The sequence below is a fragment of the Salvelinus alpinus genome, chromosome 9 (assembly GCF_045679555.1).
Source record: "Salvelinus alpinus chromosome 9, SLU_Salpinus.1, whole genome shotgun sequence".
Lineage (NCBI taxonomy): Eukaryota > Metazoa > Chordata > Actinopteri > Salmoniformes > Salmonidae > Salvelinus > Salvelinus alpinus.
The window spans coordinates 37,927,993-37,947,817 of NC_092094.1; the positions used below are offsets into that span (position 1 = coordinate 37,927,993).

At 41.5% G+C, this 19,825-nt stretch overlaps 2 protein-coding genes across 4 annotated transcripts in view; both read left to right on the top strand.

The window, feature by feature from the left end:
- Positions 1 to 2,270: 2,270 nt before the first annotated feature.
- Positions 2,271 to 3,370, top strand: mt2 (metallothionein 2). Its single transcript, XM_071416967.1, has 3 exons — positions 2,271 to 2,510; positions 2,619 to 2,684; positions 3,162 to 3,370. Exons 1-3 carry the CDS (start codon positions 2,486 to 2,488, stop codon positions 3,251 to 3,253), a joined length of 183 nt encoding a protein of 60 aa, XP_071273068.1. The 5' UTR covers positions 2,271 to 2,485; the 3' UTR covers positions 3,254 to 3,370.
- A 1,624-nt stretch (positions 3,371 to 4,994) lies between these two features.
- The window catches only part of nup93 (nucleoporin 93), a 33,723-nt gene continuing 18,892 nt past the window's right edge, over positions 4,995 to 19,825 (top strand). The window contains exons 1-3 of one of the 3 annotated variants that reach the window (XM_071416968.1): positions 4,995 to 5,140; positions 6,269 to 6,455; positions 7,692 to 7,809. In XM_071416968.1, coding sequence (XP_071273069.1) covers positions 5,077 to 5,140; positions 6,269 to 6,455; positions 7,692 to 7,809 — 369 coding nt within the window. In that variant the 5' untranslated portion in view covers positions 4,995 to 5,076. Of the gene's footprint in view, positions 5,249 to 6,059; positions 6,165 to 6,268; positions 6,456 to 7,691; positions 7,810 to 19,825 lie in introns of those variants that run through there. The other 2 variants (XM_071416969.1, XM_071416970.1) reach the window with 2 other exon arrangements.

Here is a 19,825-nt window from a genome sequence, read left to right on the forward strand (position 1 = left end):
TGTGCAGCAACACTCTCCATCCAACCTGACAGAGCTTGAGAGGATCTGCAGAGAAGAATGGGAGAAACTCCCCAAATAGAGGTGTGCCCAGCTTGTAGCGTCATACCCAAGAAGACTCAAGGCTGCAATCGCTGCCAAAGGTGCTTCAACAATGTACTGAGTAAAGGGTCTGAATACTAATGTAAATGTGATATTTCCATTTTTAAATTTGTATAAATTAGCAAAACTTTCTAAACCTGTTTTTGCTTTGTCATTATGAGGTATTGTGTGTAGATTGAGGATGAAAAAAATATTGAATCCATTTTAGAATAAGGCTGTAACCTAATAAAATTTGGAAAAAGTCAAGGGGTCTGAATTATTTGCGAAGGCACTGTAGGCACCAAAGTGGTGGCACAATACTAAAACAAAAATAACCAATCACAGTACATATTGTGAGTTTGTTCTACTGGATGCTTGTTCTGAGGTGAGTAAGAAATCTAATCATCACTGCTGGAGATGCATGCATGTTGCATCCACTTGCAAACTACCCTCATAAACTTTGTTTTTACACTGCTGCTACTCACTGTTGACTATCTATGCATAGTCACTTTACCCCTACCTACATGTACAAATTACATCGACTAACCTGCACCACTGCACATTTACCCGGTACCGGTTCCCCCTGTACATAGCCTCTTTATTGTTATTGTGTGACTTTTTATTTTTTACTTTAGTTTATTTCGTAAATATTTTCTTAACTATATTTCTTGAACTGAATTGTTGGTTAAGGGCTTGTAAGTAAACATTTCACGGTAAGGTCTACTACACCTGTTGTACTCGGTAAATAACATTTGATTTTGAAACGGCTTACTCCAGGCGCCCGCTGGGTGTCCCGGCGTTCCATGTTCATTGCATTGGCTCCTCCTAGCCTTCGAAAATAGCCAACAAAGATAAACAGATACCTAGATAGATGGCATAGCTATGACTAATTAAAATATTGTTAATAATAGAGTGCAACATTTCAGTAATTATCTTTCCCAAATGAACACATCCACAAGACAGTCAGCGATTGTAACTCATCAGAGATAACGACGTTCACTACTTACTATAGTTAGGTATATTTATTCCCCCATTTCCATATGCAACGATACATGAGATATGTCGACAGAACATACAAAGCATTTCATATAGTTAGCCCATTTGATAAAGCGAGACGATATCTTACCGAAGTCCTCGACCTTTAACTGTCAATGTTTCTGGGTTAGCTAGCTAGCTACAACCATGCAAAGGCAGTTATTTAAAAAAAATAAAAAATATATATTGCAAATGACTTCACTTATCACTCAAAGCTGCTCAAGTTACTTTGTCGCGAACACATTATTCCACAGTACCAAACAAGTGCTTTGAAGTCATCATCGTTCATGGAGTTTAAAATATATTTCTGTATTGATCATGATTCTTATTAGGGTAAATTTGTTTTATATATATACATGATGGAAGATGAAAGTATTTATGAAAGGCTTATAGAATAGTTCTGAATGCATCATTGTTTTTGTTTTCTTAACTGTCATTTGTAATTAATTGTAGGTCTGGCTGCTGACGGTGACTATTCTTATCACGTCGCACAATGTTTGTGGTATGACACAGCTCATTTACTCAGGCAAGATATTCTAGAAAAATACTAACACTCAGTCGACATGCGCAAAGTGATTCATTCACATTCGAATGTTGCTCATGAGCACAGCTCGTGTGCAGATAAAGGAAGCACGGGACTGGAAGCTCTCAACACAGCACCAATGACAACACCACTCCCGAAAAAGTGACAACTGAACCGTTTAATAATTTGCGTACCGTGTGCACTGTGCACGGTAACGATGACTGTCCAACCGAAAACCAGTCAACAATGTAGTGATTTGTAAATCGTAGTTTTAATATATATTTCCAAATACACTAGGCCTATTCAAATTCTTCCCGACAAGTAATATAATTATATTAACTTTTCGCATTCTAATCTATAGGCCTATGTCTAGATTAGATTATAGTATATAACAATTAAAATCATCATGAATTTGAACATTACATTTAGATCGTGCCTGTAAAATAACAATATAATGGCTTGATTGATTACAACACTCCAGACCCTGGGGGTTATTGAAGGCATTCCTAAAAACAAAAAAGATCCCAATAAATGTTTGTATAGTTAAATAAATAAGGGTGTAGCCTTAATTAATCGATGATCAACGTGGTAATCAGGTTATGTAACAGGCTATGGAATTTGGAAACAATAGGAAACTCTTCCTTGATTATTTTCGCGCAGTATAATGAAATAACCCGGGTGCAAACCCTGAGCGTCTGAACGCGAGACTGTTTTGCACACGGCACCCGTCTGTCCTGACGCTATAAAAACGGTGCTTCGCCAAAGAGAAATTTAAAGCTTACAACTCAACAGTGAAATTAAGCTGAAATACTTCATTTGGAAAAATAATCGCGATCAAAAACTGAAAAAATGGATCCTTGTGAATGCTCTAAAAGTAAGTTTTCATGTATATTGATTAATATAATCATAATGTAGGCCTATTTATTCGAAAACCAATTACCTGTCATTTTGATTATCTATTAACGCAACTGTCTATTTGTAGCTGGCTCTTGCAACTGCGGTGGATCCTGCAAGTGTTCCAACTGCGCATGCACCAGTTGTAAGAAAAGTAAGTTTTTTGGTTTTGTTACGTTGTAAATACCACTCGTCAAATAAACTCGTCATGTTCTGAGCGCCGACTTCTCTCTCATGCTGGCTTCACCTAAGGAAATGACTTGATAACTGCAATTTCGGCAGAAATTCAACTGCACAACTTATAAAAAGAAATGTAATTTTTTAATACTATCATTTGTTTACCAGCATGATGGCTGTACTTGATGGTTGACACTGTTGGCCATTAGAACATGTGTTTCTCAATGAGTTCAAAGCATGGTTGGTCAATACCATCTTCCCACTTAGTTATGAACACCTGGTAGCCTAATTAGGCTCTTCAAGAGGACTCTGAACAAGGAAGGCTTTGATTAAGTTGACCACACCTGGGGAGACAAGTTGACAACTCATCTTAGAGCCTTATTAATGGGTTTGTCTGTCATTGGTCAATAGTCTGTCATTGGTCATCAATAATCGATTGTTTTTGTCCCATCAGGTTGCTGCCCCTGCTGTCCTTCCGACTGCAGTAAATGTGCTTCAGGCTGTGTGTGCAAGGGCAAGACCTGCGATACCAGCTGCTGTCAGTGAGGCCTGGTGCATGACTGTGACAATGCAGTCATTCCCTACGAAATTGGTTGTACCATCTTGAGCCTAGATTTAGTACTTTGTCTGTTAAATGTAAGAAAATAAATTGCATATAACTTATTCGAGTTTGACTTTCATTTGGGTTACTGGGGGTGGGCAACAACACAATGTTTAGTTACCTTCCGATGTCTACATGTTTCTTGATTCCCTCCCAAATTAAAAGTGGGGGATTCACATAGTTAACCATAGGTTTCCATTTAAGATTTTATTTTTTGTACTGGCAATTTGTCTAAATACAAAATTGAATTCTTAACAGATCCCCATTAGCTGTTCTTGGGGTCGAAACACTAAGGCTCTTACATCAAACAAGAGAACAGTAAATAGCGTTACACATACAAAATGTATTACACTAAACCGTGTGTGCTAGCATGTCTTAACATTACCTGCTGTTCCGTAAGGTGAATTATTAGTTTTGAATCTGATCTTACTGCTTGCATCAGTTACCTGTGGACTGTTCTATGTAATACTGTGTGCCTCCCATAGTCTTCGGGATTTTAAGACCTTTAAGCATGTCTTGTGGCATGGGTGTCCGAGCTGCCCTGTTCTGAGCAAATTGTACATTTCCTAAGTCTCTGTGGCACCTGACCACACTACTGAACAGTAGTCCAGCTGTGACAACTAGGGCCGGTAGGACCTGCCTTGTTAGCGATAAGGTAGAGCAGTGCTTTATGGACAGACTTCTAAGTCTAAGCTACTGTTGTATCACAGTTTTGATCATGACAATTTACAATCCAGGGTTACTCCAAGCAGTTCGTGGTTAATATTTAGCTAGTTAGGTTTGGGAAGGGGTTAGCTTATCAAGTTAAAATGCTAGTTGTCTGTGAGATTCTGGTTACCCTCTTAGGTTACAAGTTGCCTATCAAAACAATTTGTGTCCTGTAATGTCTAGTCTACGAAACCAGGATGGACAGCCACCTCAGACACAACAACCCTTTTTTTAATGGTAAATGGCCTGAGTACTAAATGTATCCACAATATGCTATACTGTGTCTCCCTAACAATGAAGGCTAGAATAGGCTTGGAAGTACTTGGATGGGAGACACATGTGAACCAATTGCTGCTGGGGACCAAAGTATGCCCCTCAAGTAGGCTGTTGCAGAGTAATTGTGGGAACAATGAAGGTCACACTCACAGTCCTGACTCAGTGGTTCCTGCAAGTCTAATCTTAATACCTGTCCTTGACTAAGTGTCTGCTACCTTCTGGTATCTAATCTTCTCCAATGCAAATCTAAATACTACACACAGGTCTGTCATACATAAGTTTAAGTGCCTAATTGTCCTTTTTCCACTACTATTTTGTGTATGTATAGATGGGTTGGCCGACATCACGAAAATGATGTGCACACATTGTGACATGTGAATAAACTGTTTTATCAGTTCAACCTGCATGTCAACACTGCTTTGAGAAGTGATTAATAGATTAGGTTGAGTGTGTACTTTTTGGGTGTTTAGTTACCAATTAGGCATAGCAGGCCTGTCACACTAAGGGGTTATAAAAAAGGCATATTGTATTCATTTAACTAGGCAAGTCAGTTATGCCAGCACATTGAATTGATTGAAAAATGACAATTGCAATACATGATAATTTTGTCCCCATCCCTAATGAGGATGAGGCAGACTCAACCAAAAGGGGTTTGGTTGGAGGCTGAGATCCCACTCCATGATGACGGTGTAGGCACAAGGTTGCGTGACTTCTCGATCTACCACCTCCATTACACTCCGGCGCAGCAGGTGGCGGCAGAGAGGTGCCCACAAGTAAAAAGCGCATGTCGTTTTGGAAAACGAGACATCATCCAATCACCGTAGACCTCAGAAGTGCCGGGGTAAAATGTATGTACGACGGTGGAGAAAATGAGATAAGCGCAAAAGAGTGAAAATAACTGTTATAACTACTAGTTGTGGAACAAGGGAAAGGATCATTTGCTAGCTAGGCTTCTTGTAAGTTGCCCAGCTAATACGCGTTATAACTAGCAAGGAATGATACTAGTTATTGTAGTTATCCTGCTAGCTGATACTAGCACCATTCATCAGTACGCGGTCTGTCCTTGCCAAGCATGACACTAGCCCGTTTGCTAATGTGCTTTCCTTTGTACCTGTCTAACGTTAGCTAAACGAAGGACTTATTTTAAAATGTTGATGGCATAAAATTTGTAATTCGTATTTGACTTTTTGTAGACAGTCATATCAAAATCTATTCGTAGTAAGAGGCTCACCACGATAGCAAGCTAGCCTAATAGCTAATCGTGCTAAGGGGGCAGGCGCGCCTATCGTTCGATTTTCAGACGACTGGGGAAAAGGGTCCAAACACAAATGAGATTAGTTTGTACATGGTGTGGCCCGTGACAGATTAATAAACACTGATTTATATAGAACCAGTCCAGTGATCAGTCCTGGTCTGGACAACATAGTTACATACACTAACATTACATACAGACATTCTTTTCGTGGTATCTGGAGTGATTGATATCTGGAATCAGTCATTAGGCCTAAACAGCAGACAGTCACTGATTAGTTTAAATGGCATGTTCCCAGCCAGGATTAGGATAGCTAGCAGTCAGATTGTTACAGGCTAACTCAGCTTTACTTACAGGTTAGGTACTTGTTGGTGTATTACAGAGAATTTTCGACTTCCTCAATTCCCAACTTGGAAGAAGACAACAAATGTTTTAGAACATTTATTGACAGCGTTAGGTTAAAAAACAAAACATTGCTCCATGAAGTCATCCAACAACGTGTAGGCCGCCATATTGTCTATTTCAAATCTTCTCATTGATCAAGTTCTCTGTGCTGTGCCAAACCATACCGATCTAATAACTCCTATCAGCCAGCTGGAACAGAGTAATGGTTTGACTAGGTAGTATTTTTAATAGTTATGCTAGAGTCATGAAGACTGCATGCCATTTAATCCAGTGTAGTTATATTTGTTTTAATCCAGCCATCCTGTCTGTTGACTCCCAGTTGTTGCCATGGAAGCGGAGGGCTTTGGAGAACTCCTGCAGCAGGCAGAGCAGCTTGCAGCAGAGACTGAGGCCGTGTCTGAGCTTCCTCATGTTGAGAGGAACCTTCAGGAGATCCAGCAGGCTGGAGAGAGGCTACGCTCCCGCACCTTAACTCGAACATCACAAGACGCTGCTGACGTGAAAGCGTAAGTTCTCTCTTGGGTATCAGTCACTGATATTTTCTTATTGAGCACTGTTACATGCACACAATAATGATTGTGCATAGTCAGGTTAATATAATAGTTTGTTTAAAACGTTTACATGCTTTGCAAGAAGCACAATTTCTCTAATAATCCTGTTTACATGGACACATCTGAAATCAGGCTACTAATGGGACTTGTTATTTTGTGAAGACTATTTGATTCTGAGTTTGGACATATAAAGTTTGTATGTTTACTATTTCTAAAATGCATACTTTCAGTTTTTCCAAACTCACTTCACTTGTGCATAAGAGGCTGCCTGGTGCTGGCACATGTGCAGATCAAATACACCACTGGAACGCCGATTAAACTGTTATCATGTCCTAATAATTCGGAAAGATTGTGCAGAAAATCAGGTGTTTTAAATCGGCTTATGCTTATTTTGATTATTACCTTATGCCTATTTAAGATAAGCAGAGTAAGGCGTTTACATGATTAGGTTTAATATCCAATTATGTGCATGTAAACATACTCATTGTAGAGATGATCCTCATAGTCTGTGATATGATGTAAAATCAGATATGAAGTGTGGGCCTTTTCTAATAAAAGTCTCTTTTATTATTTTATGATTTCCCCTGTCATGAATGAGGCTGAGGGTAGTAAGATTTTGATGTTACCTGCACAAAGCTCATCATTATGACTGGCTATTATTCAGATGACAATACATATGACTGCTTATAGGCTGCTTGCAATTACGTGATCTGGTCACTATTGTGTGAGATAGTGGGCAGATGTTTCATCTTACATTGTCATCTGTATTTGTACTCTGGGACATCAAGTTTATGGGAGCTATCTTATGTTAGAGATGTGTAGCTCTGTGTTATGTTCTGCATTGCATTCAACTTACTTTATGCCCTCTAGAGCAGGGGTTCTCAAGTGCTATTTGAGAAGGTCCAGTCACACAAATGTCCTAGGTGGCGAAGGTTCAGATAGAAATTGATTTCTCGGCGTAGTAATGATCCCCAACCTCACAACCAATGCGACCCCAAACTGTTCACACCCCTCTTGTTGCCGGAGAGAAAATGTAGCAGTTTTAAGATACTTTCCTGAAATTCTACAAATCTTTCCATGTCTTATGTGTGTTTATATGATACCAGTGGTCGAAGCCCAACCAAGTATAGGGGGCTCTAGAGGATAGTCTACTAAACAAATGTAATTTGCTGTTTCCTCTGTTCCCTGTAGGTCCATCCTCCTGGGGTCCAGAGGCCTGGACATCTTCCACATCTCCCAGCGTCTGGAGAGCCTGAGTGCTGCCACCACCTTTGAACCTCTAGAGCCAGTGAAGGACACTGACATCCAGGTATTCACACTCTCTTTACGATTGTGGGGCTGTTTGAGCTTTTGGGCTACTTTTTCATCCACACCTGTCCTGTTGTATGTCAGGACCTTCGCGTTTGTGTTTTTCAGAGTCAAGGGCAGCCGGCCAGGTGATGGTAATTTAATGTTTTTTAGATTATGCTTTTAGTCAGACTGGCGGATTCATATCTGGTTCTGTTAATGTCACAGCTGAGGTTTACTGTGTAATGATTTTTATGCTAATAAGCAAAAGGCTGATGGATTCAGTTGGAGGATCATTGCAGTCTCTTGCTGGTGGGAGGATTAGAAATGTTTTCTGTCTAGGGAAAGATGTCTGACATGTGTATAGTGTCCAAATCTCTACTCATTGTTCTGTAGCCTATATCAAACCCACTGTCTGAAATGCTGAGTTTGTTATTTAAATGCATTCACAAAAGTTAACCCAACATCCTTTGAGTTGAATTATCTTCGGTAGATCCCTATTTGATTCAAATTGGTGGCGATGTAGGGTTGTAAAATTTTCAGAAATCCTGGTTGGAGGATTCCTGATTTTCCCTTCTGATTCTTAATCCTCCAACGGAGGAATTTTGCTAGCATCAGAATTGGAGTAATTGCTCTGCCTCAACTGATAAAAAATTCATTAAATAGAGCATTAATAAGATTCATAACTGCCACATGTTAATATATTTAGAGTTGAAATAGGTCAAATATGAATAGGGCTAATTTCTCAGAACATTTTTAGTAGGAATGATGGTATTCCAAATTGCGGATAAAGATAGTTATTGCTTACCACCGTCTGTCACACGAATTTGGGCTCTAAGCCCTCAGACTCATGACTAGTGATTTGAAAAAAAAAAAAAAAAACATGGACAAATATTTCTGGCCATTGTCATAATAATCAGGGGTCAGAAACAACCATACTTTTACTGGTTTCATATTATGGAATTACCCATTGATGTCATCTGTTCAGAACCAAAATAGATACATGGCATATTAGTGGGTTTCAAACCCTGTCCAGTGTTCACTCTTGATCTGTGACTGTTATAGAAAAGGCACTATGGAGTTATTTTCTGTTTTTCTTTTATCTACACTGGCTTTATCCTATCCTCCATGTGTGCTGTGGAATTGCAGCTGGGCTGATGTTCAAAACACTGTTTATTGGTCACAAACACCTATTTAGAAGATTTATCAAAAAACAATTCACAACAATACACACATCTAAAAGTAAAAATATATAAATATTAGATTGAGCAATGTTGGAGTGGCATTGACTAAAATACAGTAGAATAGAATACAGTATATACAGGTGAAGTCGGAAGTTTACTTACACTTAGGTTGGAGTCATTAAAACTTGTTTTTCAACTTCTCCACAAATTTCTTGTTAACAAACTATAGTTTTGGCAAGTCGGATAGGACATCTACTTTGCGCATGACACAAGTAATTTTTACAATTGTTTACAGACAGATTATTTCACTTTTAATTCACTATCACAATTCCAGTGGGTCAGAAGTTTACATACACTAAGTTGACTGTGCCTTTAAACAGCTCGGACAATTCCAGAAAATGATGTCATGGCTTTAGAAGCTTCTGATAGGCTGATTGACATCATTTGAGTCAATTGGAGGTGTACCTGTGTATGTATTTCAAGGCCTGCCTTCAAACTCACTGCCTCTTTGCTTGACATCATGGGAAAATCAGAAGAAATCAGCCAGGACCTCAAAAACAATGATTGTAGACCTCCACAGGTCTGGTTCATCCTTGGGAGCAATTTCCAAACACCTGAAGGTACCACTTCATCTGTACAAACAATAGTACGCAAGTATAAACACCATGGGACCACACAGCCGTCAAACTGCTCAGGAAGGAGATGCGTTCTGTCTCCTAGAGATGAACGTACTTTGGTGCAAAAAGTGCAAATCAATCCCAGAACAACAGCAAAGGACCTTGTGAAAATGCTGGAGGAAACAGGTACAAAAGTATCTATATCCACAGTAAAAATGAGTCCTATGTCGACATAACCTGAAAGGCCGCTCAGCAAGGAAGAAGCCACTGCTCCAAAACCGTCATAAAAAATCCAGACTACGGTTTGCAACTGCAAACTGATCCTCTGGTCTGATGAAACAAAAATATAACTGTTTGGCCATCATGACCACGGTTATGTTTGGAGGAAAAAGGGGGGGGCTTGCAAGCCGAAGAACACCATTCCAACCATGAAGCACGGGGGTGGCAGCGTCATGTTGTGGGAGTGCTTTGCTGCAGGAGGGACTGGTGCACTTCACAAAATAGATGGCATCATGAGGAAAGAAAATTATGTGAATATATTGAAGCAACATCGCAAGACATCAGTCAGGAAGTTAAAGCTTGGTCGCAAATGGGTCTTCCAAATGGACAGTGACCCCAAGCTTACTTCCAAAGTTGTGGCAAATGGCTTAAGGACAACAAAGTCAAGGTATTGGAGTGGCCATCACAAAGCCCTGACCTCAATCCTATAGAAAATTTGTGGGTAGCACTGAAAAATCGTGTGCGAGGAAAGAGGTCCACGATCCTGACGCAGTTACACCAGCTCTGTCAGGAGGAATGGGCCAAAATTCACCCAACTTATTGTGGGAAGCTTGTGGAAGGCTACCTGAAACGTTTGACCCAAGTTAAACAATTTAAAGGCAATGCTACCAAATACTAATTGAGTGTATGTAAGTTTCTGACCCACTGGGAATGTGATGAAAGAAATAAAAGCTGAAATAAATAATTCTCTCTAATATTACTGACATTTCACGTTCATAAAATAAAGTGGTGATCCTAACTAACCTAAGACAGGGAATTTTTAAATGTCAGGAATTGTGAAAAACTGAGTTTAAATGTATTTGGCTAAGGTGTAAACTTCAGACTTCAACTGTACATATGAGATAAGTAAAGCAGTATGTAAACATTATTAAAGTGACTGGTAAGGTTGCAAAGGATCAGAAACCTTCTGGTAAATTTCTGGAAATTTTCCGGAAATTTTCCATGGGAGGTTAAGCACTGGACTTAATTCATCAAAGTTAGCTTATAACAGTGAAACGTTTTTGTGGGATACACATAAGGCAATTCTAGGTCTTGTGGCATATTTTGATTAAACTATTCTCAATTCAATGGAATTGCAACCCTCTGCATGCACAGTGCTCACTTACATCACATGTACAGCTGATTCTCAAGATCTTGCACACTAATGAGATGCTATTGAGCCCACACTACTACACTGTCTGAGCCGAGGACTACATGCTTTCTGGTAAGTTATGATTACAATACTGGGTGGGGAGAATATATTTTATATGACATACATGATTTGTTGTTAACTAGTAAATAGTAGCCTACAGCAAAGTGTGTTGAAATCATTTCTAACTTGTAAACAATTTCTGCTGGTTAGTTTTTGCTACCATGTGGATTTTAGCTTGCTTGAGCCTGCTAACTGAGGAGTGTTAATTCACCTGTTTCCATACCTGTTTAATTTTAAAACATTTATCTTACATAGGAGTTGTTTAATCTAACTGCTTAACTATTTATCTGTACATGGAATTGTATATATATATTTTTTTTACCATTCTTTTCCTAATCTTTACAGGGAAAAAGCCACGGGCACTATCTGATGTGTGGAGACATTTCACTGCAGCTAATGTAGAAGGAAAAGCTGTGTACGTTTGCAAATACTGTGCCAAATCATATGTGAAGAATGCAACAAAGATGCAGAATCATCAGGCCAAGTGCATAAAGTTCCCTCAGCACTCACAACAAGCAAACTCTGACCTCTACTTCTATTCGAGCTGAAAATTATGAATCAGACACCTTATCGATAGCAACAGCTCATGGTCCTCCTGGGATCAGAAGTTTTGACTCAATGGAGGAACGTAGTCAGAGAAATGCTGATGAATGTCGTACTCGAACTGTGTATGCAACTGGTTCACCTCTGATGCTCACAGGCAATGTGTATAAGAGATTTCTGAATGTTCTTCGCCCAGCATACACCCCTCCAACCAGACATGCTTTATCTACTCATTTGCTGGATGCAGAGTTCAAGTGAAGGTCAAGCAAATCATAGAGAAAGCAGACTGTATTGCAATCATCTCTGATGGGTGGTCGAATGTTCGTGGGCAAGGAATAATTAACTACACAATCTCCAACCCTCAACCAGTATTCTACAAGAGCACAGACACAATGAACTACAGACACACCGGTCTCTACATTGCTGAAGGCAGTCATCAATGAAATTGGACCACAGAAGGTATTTGCACTGGTGACAGACAATGCTGCGAACATGAAGGCTGCTTGGTCTAAAGTGGAGGAGTCCTACCCTCACATCACACCCATTGGCTGTGCTGCTCATGCATTGAATCTGCTCCTCAAGGACATCATGGCACTGAAAATAAAGGAAATACAGTATACAAGAGAGCCAAGGAAATGGTTAGGTATGTAAAGTGTCATCAAGTTATAGTAGCAATCTACCTCACCAAGCAAAGTGAGAAGAATAAGAACACCACATTGCAGCTGCCCAGCAACACCTGTTGGGGTGGTGTTGTCATCATGTTTGACAGTCTCCTGGAGGGGAAAGAGTCTCTCCAAGAAATGGCCATATCACAGTCTGCCGATATAGACAGCCCCATCTTTTTTTAAATTGTACTTTTATTTAACTAGGCAAGTCAGTTAAGAACAACTTCTTGTTTACAATGACGGCCTACCGAGGAACAGTGGGTTAACTGCCTTGTTCAGGGGGATCCTCCTGGATGATGTATTTTGGGAGAGAGTGTTAAGCAGTCTGAAACTCTTGAAACCTATAGCAGAAGCCATTGCACGGATTGAGGGAGACAATGCCATCCTGTCTGATGTTCAGATTCTGCTTGCAGATGTAAAAGTATAAATCCGTACTGTCCTGCCCACTTTACTGTTGCTCCAAGCATCGGAAACTGCAGTTCTGAAATGAAGACTCCTGCCTAAAGCCCATACACGCCGCAGCATACATGTTGGACCCCAAGTATGCTGGCAAGAGCATCCTGTCTGGTGCAGAGATCAACAAGGCCTATGGTGTCATCACGACCATGTCTCACCACCTTGGCCTGAATGAGGGCAATGTTCTTGACAGTCTGGCGAAGTACACTTCCAAGAAAGGGCTTTGGGATGGAGATTCAATATGGCAGTCGTGCCAATCAGCCACCTGGTGGAAGGGACTTTGTGGATCTCAGGCTCTTTCCCCTGGTGCCTCCATCATCCTCCAAATCCCACCAACGTCAGCCGCCTTAGAGCAAAACTGGTTCTTGTTTAGGAACACACACACCAAAGCACGCAACAGGCTGACAAATACAAGATGGGAACAATTGGTGGCCATCTGGGCAAATTTTAGGCTTTTTGAGCCTGACAATGAGCCATCCTCAAAGAGGTTGGAAAGTGACAGTGACGATGAGGCCTCAGTCTGATGTTCAAGGGGTGGACATTGAGGAGGTCCAGGGTGAAGACATGGAAGCCTGAGAGGAAGACAACCTTAACTTTAGTTTCTACACTATTATTTTACAGATGTATGTTGAAAATGTTTTTGGGAGATGCGATGGATCATTCGGGATCATTCAATATTCCCTTTTGTTGTTCAGTGAAATCGTCCCATGTGAAGAGTCAACTCATTTAATTAAAGTTCAATTCGTAACAAATTTTTATTTCATTTCAATTGGAAGGATTTAATAATTTGCAATTGTCTACTTATGATAAGGTAAAAGGTTTATGTTTGTCTCCATATGATATGGTAAATATATCCAATGCAAAAAACATCTACATTTAAATGGTATTAATATTCATTTGCATATATTTCCGTTAATGCCCATATATCCCTGTTAATTCCCACGGAAAGTTTCCACCTCTGAATATTCCCTAAAATGTGCAACCCTAGTGACTAGTGTTCCATTATTAAAGTGGCCAGTGATTCCAAGGGCAGCAGCCTCTAAGGTGCAGGGTTGGTTAACCTGGTGGAAGCCGGCTAGCGATGGCTATTTAAAGGTCTGATGGCCTTGAGATATAAGCTGTTTTTCAGTCTCTTGGTTCCAGCTTTGATGCACCTGTACTGACCTCGCCTTCTGGATGAGGTCAGGAACTTCTCCACTGCGGTCCCATCAATGTGGATAGGGGCGTGCTCCCTCTGCTGTTTCCTGAAGTCCGCGATCAGCTCCTTTGTACTGTTGACGTTGCGTGAGAGGTTATTTTCCTGGCACCGCTCTCCCAGGGTCCTCACCTCCTCCCTGTAGGCTGTCTCATCGTTGTTGGTAATCAGGCCTACTACTGTTGTGGCGTCTGAAAACTTGATGATTGAGTTGGAGGTGTGCGTGGCCACGCAGTCATGGGTGAACGGAGTACAGTACAGGAGGGGGTCGAGCACGCACCCTTGTGGAGCCCCTGTGTTGAGGATCAGCGAAGTGGAGGTGTTGTTTCCTACCTTCACCGCCTGGGGGCGGCCCGTCAGGAAGTCCAGGACCCAGTTGCACAGGGCGGGGTTCAGACCCAGGGCCTCAAGCTTAATGATGAGCTTGGAGGGTAATATGGTGTTGAATGTTGAGGTATAGTCAATGATCAGCATTCTTACATAGGTATTCCTCTTTTCCAGATGGGATAGGGTCGTGTGCAGTGCAATGGCGATTGTATCATCTGTGACTCTATTAGGGCGTTAAGCAAATTGAAGTGTCAGGAAAGGTAGAGGTTAAGTAGCCCCTCAAAGCACTTCATGATGACAGAAGTGAGTGCTACGGGGCGATAAACATTTAGTTCAGTTACCTTTGCTTTCTTGGGTACAGGAACAATCGTGGACATCTTGAAGCAAGTGGGGACAGCAGACTGGGATAGGGAGAGATTGAATATGTCCGTAAGCACTCCAGCCAGCTGGTCTGCACATGCTCTGAGGACGGGGCAAGGGATGCCCCCTGGGCCACCAGCCTTGCGAGGGTTAACACCCTTAAATGTCTTACTTACGTCGGCCACGGAAAAGGAGAGCCCGCTGTCCTTGTTATCCTCAAAGCAGGCGAAGAAGGTGTTTAGCTTGTCCGGAAGCAAGATGTCAATGTCCGCGACGTGGCTGGTTTTCCCTTTGTGGTCCGTGATTGTCTGTAGACTTTGCCACATAGGTCTCGTGTCTGAGCCGTTGAATTGCGACTCCACTTTGTCTCTGCAGTGCACTGACGTTTTGCCTGTTTGATTGCCTTAAGGAGGGATTAACTACACTGTTTGTATTCGGCCATATTCCCAGTCACCTTGCCATGGTTAAATACGGTGGTTCACGCTTTCAGTTTACAGCAAATGCTGCCATCTATCCACGGTTTCTGGTTTGGGTAGGTTTAAAAGTCACAGTGGGTACAACATCTCCTATACATTTCCTGATGAACTCTGTCACTGTATCCGTGTATTCGTTGATGTTATTCTCAGAGTCTACCCGGAACATATCCCAGTCCGACTGATAAAAACAATCTTGAAGCATGGATTCCGATTGGTCAGACCAGCGTTGAATAGACCTTAGCACTGGTACTTCCTGTTATAGTTTCTGCTTATAGGAAGGGAGGAGCAAAATGGAGTCGTGATCAGATTTGCCAAAGGGAGGGCGGTGGAGGGACTTGTAGGCATTTCGAAAGTTGAGTAGCAGTGGACCAATGTTTTACCAGCGCGAGTACTACACTCAGTGTGTTGGTATAACTTCAGTAGCGTTTTCCTCATTTGCTTTGTTAAAATCCCCAGCTACAATAAATGCAGCCCCAGGATATGTGGTTTCCAGTTTGCATAAAGTCCACTGTTGTTGTTTGAGGGCTGTCATGGTATCGGCTTGACGGGGAATATACACGGCAGTGACTATAACCGAAGAGAATTCTCTTGGGAGGTTATACGGTCGGCATTTGATTGTAAGCTATTCTAGGTCAGATGAACAAAAGGACTTGAGTTTCTGTACGTTATCACAATCACACCATGAGTAATTAATCATGAAACATACACCCCGCCTTCTTCCCGGTGAGTTCTTTATTCCTGTCTGCGCGTTGTACTGAGAACCCAGCTGGCTGTATGGACAGGGACAGTATATCCAGAAAGAGCCATGTTTCCGTGAAACAGTATGTTACAATCCCTGATCTCTCTCTGGAAGGAGATCCTCTGAGCTTGTCTACTTTATTATCCAGAGACTGAACATTAGCGAGTAATATACTCTGAAGTGGTGGATGGTGTGCACGCCTCCTGAGTCATACTAGAAGTCCATTCTCCAATGGCGGTGATTTGGATCAGCCTCTGGAATAAGTTCAATTGCCCTGGGGGGTACGAACAAAGGATCCAATTCAGGAAAGTCGTATTCCTGGTCGTAATGCTGGTGAGTTACCACCACTCTGATATCCAAAAGTTATTTCCGGCTGTATGTAATAACACAAAACATTTTTTGGTCTAATAATGTAAGAAATAACACACACAAAAACTAAATACTGCAGAGTTGCTTAGGAGCTAGAAGCAGAGCTGCCATCTGTCGGCGCCATCTTACTCATTTATATGATTTTCTATGGAAGTAAATGAAATGTGAGATGCCTGCTAATTAGTTAATGGTAGCACTTCTGACAATTGTGTTACATCAACGGATTATGTTTCTGCAAATCTGAAGCTATTTAGTGGGAACAGTCTGAACTGTCTCAGATGAGGAATAGAAGATGGGGGAATAACCTCCAGTCAGTATACAGTATGTTGAAATATAATAAGAAAAATATGTTTAGCACCATTACTATACAGTTATTCCATTGTGTTAGTGGCCTTCAGACTGTAGGGCCGGGACGATACTAGTAGCGCAATATTTTTTCCATGGCAAACATGATAACATGAAGCAGACTAAACTCTTTGGTCCTTTAAAAACCTGCTATATGTAAAATATTGTGTGCTATAGCTTGGAAAATAAATGCATGTGGCTGGATGACAACATATTTGTTTCCAACATTAGGGCTGTTTTCCTAAAGAAGTTAAATCAGTTTTAAGAAGGCTGCCATCCTCTGGCCACTCCCAGACCGTCAAACTATAACATACAATGTTCTCTTTTGCTCTTAACTGGGTAAAAAGACATTGACACTACAATATTTATTTTAGCAGTGTTCATAATATTGCAAAATCAAATGCATTGATTAGCCTGTTCTAGAAGAGGTTGCATCCACACTATCAGAAAATTATGATTCCAATTAGGCCTTTAACATGGGCTGAGTGGGTCTCTGAGGGGGGATGGGAAGGCCACAGATAGTCAAGGAATGAGTGGGGTGTTGTATTGATCTCCTCATTTTCTGATGACCCCAGTGCTCCCTCTCCATAATCTTCAACCTGACATGTGGTGGGCCGGCCGGGTGGAGCCTTGGTTTTACTGGAAGTGCACTTAGCCTCTTGGCAGGATTTAACCAGGCCCTTTTAGCTGGACTCAGTTGAGTGCTTGGGCCAGACACAGTGGGAAGTGGCTGGCCTTCTACTGTACTGTACTCCCTATCCACTATGCATAGCTGTATTTCTGTCTATTTTTCACATGATAGTTTTCATAGGCAATTAATGGGACATATGTTTTGGAAACCTATGTGGCCTTGCTGTATAAAGCCACAATTACTCTCACATTACTGGTGGCTCGTGTTAACCTCAAGGGCAGGGAGCCTTTGTAAAGTTTAGTCAAGGTACAGAAAAGCTATTAGATTGATTGTTCTCAAACTGGGGGACAATGAAATTCTCAAATAGCCTATGTTACAATACAAACTGTGTGTTCCTTGATTGCTAAGTAATATATCTTTCATACCTAGCCTATGTATTGCCAACCTTTGAGCTATTCTTTGATCACGACAATTAGGCCGAGGAAATTATACTTGTATGTGAGGTGGTACTGATTGACATTCTCCCCATTGTCTGCACTGCATCCATAGCTTGGTCTTTTCAGTAGCCTAGGCCCTGGTGATAATATTGTGTAGTGTTCTTTACATTGAGCATGATTCCACTGTGTAGTACTTACTGTATGTTCATGTGCTGAAGGGTTAGCTTGGCTAACACAAAGGAAAAGCTGGATGCTGATGAGGCGTAGCCTCTGTCTCTATGTGGGTGGCTCAGAGAAAGGAATTGAGGTGTGAATGATGTCTGTAGTATACATGGTTGCGAATGCATATGATTTATGTAGCCTACTCTGCATTTCTGGCCATTTGTTATATTTGTATGTGTTGATGTGGGTCACGTCAGTGAGAATGGAGACAAAGGAAAACAATTTGAGGGTGAGAAAGGGGTGATAGAAATAACCAAGGGAAGGATGGAGAGAAAGAGGGAGCAATAAGAGAAACGATGGACAGAATAAAACCCAAAGGAAAATAGAATAGGGGTGAGAAAAAGAGTGGAATGATAAAATGGCAGAGAGAAGTATTTCTCTCCTGCTCTGTTTCTCTATTCCATCTTTTTCTGCTCCTCCTTTCTCTCCCTCCCCCCTCTTTCTCTGAGAGCAGCTATAGTGATGGCATGCATTCTCTTGACAGAGTCTGATAAGCGCAGCTGCTGCTACAGCAGACTTTGGGGAAATAGCTTCACATGTGCAGCCTGTGTTTTGGTCTGTGCAGCCTGTGTCTTGGACTGTGCAGCCGTGGACTCGGTGTATACCCCCCTGAGAAGCCACTGCACCCTTCTCATTAACTAAACATGACTCTTAAGAGGATTATTAGCCCACTTTCTGGACAGGATGTCGGAAGCCATCAGCAGAGGGAGAGAAAATCCATTACATTAATTGCATTGCGCTGGGGGAGGAGGGAAAAAGAGTATGATGCATATGTATAAAAAGGAAGAAATGAGTGGTACTGAGAGAAGAGGACAGCGGGGATGCTGGAAAGAAGCAGGCGGCGGGGAAGGATCTACTGATGGAGAGGGGAAGACCTGTGAGGTTGAGTGATCACTCCTCCTTGATCCCCCCCTGTGTCTGAGGGATGACTTGGTACAGTCCTCCAACAATAAAACAGCCTACAGTAACCCTTCATGTGGTACATATCTGGGTTCACACCGGTGGCCCACATTGCGTGAGGAAGGTGCAGCATCTGCGATGCCGGCCTGTCGGCGGGTCCGAAAACGCCCCAGAATGGTTCCGGCTCAGTTCTTCAGCTGGAGAGACGGGGCAGTGTGTTTAGTGTCAGGTATAGGTCTGTCTACGCCTGGCTACCTGCGCCTCTTCTCTCCCTGCCTGGCAGGCTGAGCCACAGCATGAGTAAGTATTGCCTCCACACACAGACCCACTGCGTTCGTACATCTGTCTGTGTCAAGATCTGTCTGTCACCTTCTCTTTACTTTTTCTCGCTTCCTGTCACTCTGTCTGTGACTATGGAGATGATAACGATGATTATGGTGGTGTTCACTTAAATGAATGCTTATTCTCTACACAGGAAGTGGTGGCACAAGGGTGGGGTTTCACCTCCCGTACTCCACTCATTGTCTCAGAGTAAATGAAGATGAGCTGCAGGTTTTTAGCTACTGACCCGTCACACGTAGTTTTTTTATTGTCTCTGTGGAACTGCTGAGCAGCATTACACTAAGGGAAAATGTTGAAACAGAATTAAACAAATCCAGATGACAGATCATTTATTTTAAGATGTTATAGAATGCTTTCTGTTTGTGGTGGTATAACCATGTGCAGACAGTACAATCACGATCATTTGTGAATTAAAAATGCATAATTTTTGAACCCGTAGATTGCTTTAGACTGCTCGTTTGACCGAGCCCTGCCAAATATTGTATGTGCGCATGTATGTGACACGTATCAGCACCGTGTTATGGAGCATGTGTAATGTGTGTATTTCTTCCTATGCTTTACCTTTTCTTTTCTCGAGTTCTACTTTAGTAAACAATAGTGAATGTTTTCTGTTCTTGCAAAACCGTAAGCAGTATGCGCAATACAAATTGTGAGGGACAATGCAATTATCTAGAAGGTTCTAGAGATTGACACGCTGGCTATATTGGGTTACATAGTGCATATGTGTATTTCGCTGGATAAATTCCATGAATATAAGAT

What these genes read in the sequence shown, in the direction of transcription:
- mt2 (XM_071416967.1), top strand. Translation starts at nt 2,486, where the DNA reads ATGGATCCTTGTGAATGCTCTAAAA. An exon ending in TCCTTGTGAATGCTCTAAAA is followed by an intron (nt 2,511 to 2,618) that starts GTAAGTTTTCAT and finishes GTCTATTTGTAG; the next exon opens with CTGGCTCTTGCAACTGCGGT. An exon ending in ATGCACCAGTTGTAAGAAAA is followed by an intron (nt 2,685 to 3,161) that starts GTAAGTTTTTTG and finishes TTGTCCCATCAG; the next exon opens with GTTGCTGCCCCTGCTGTCCT.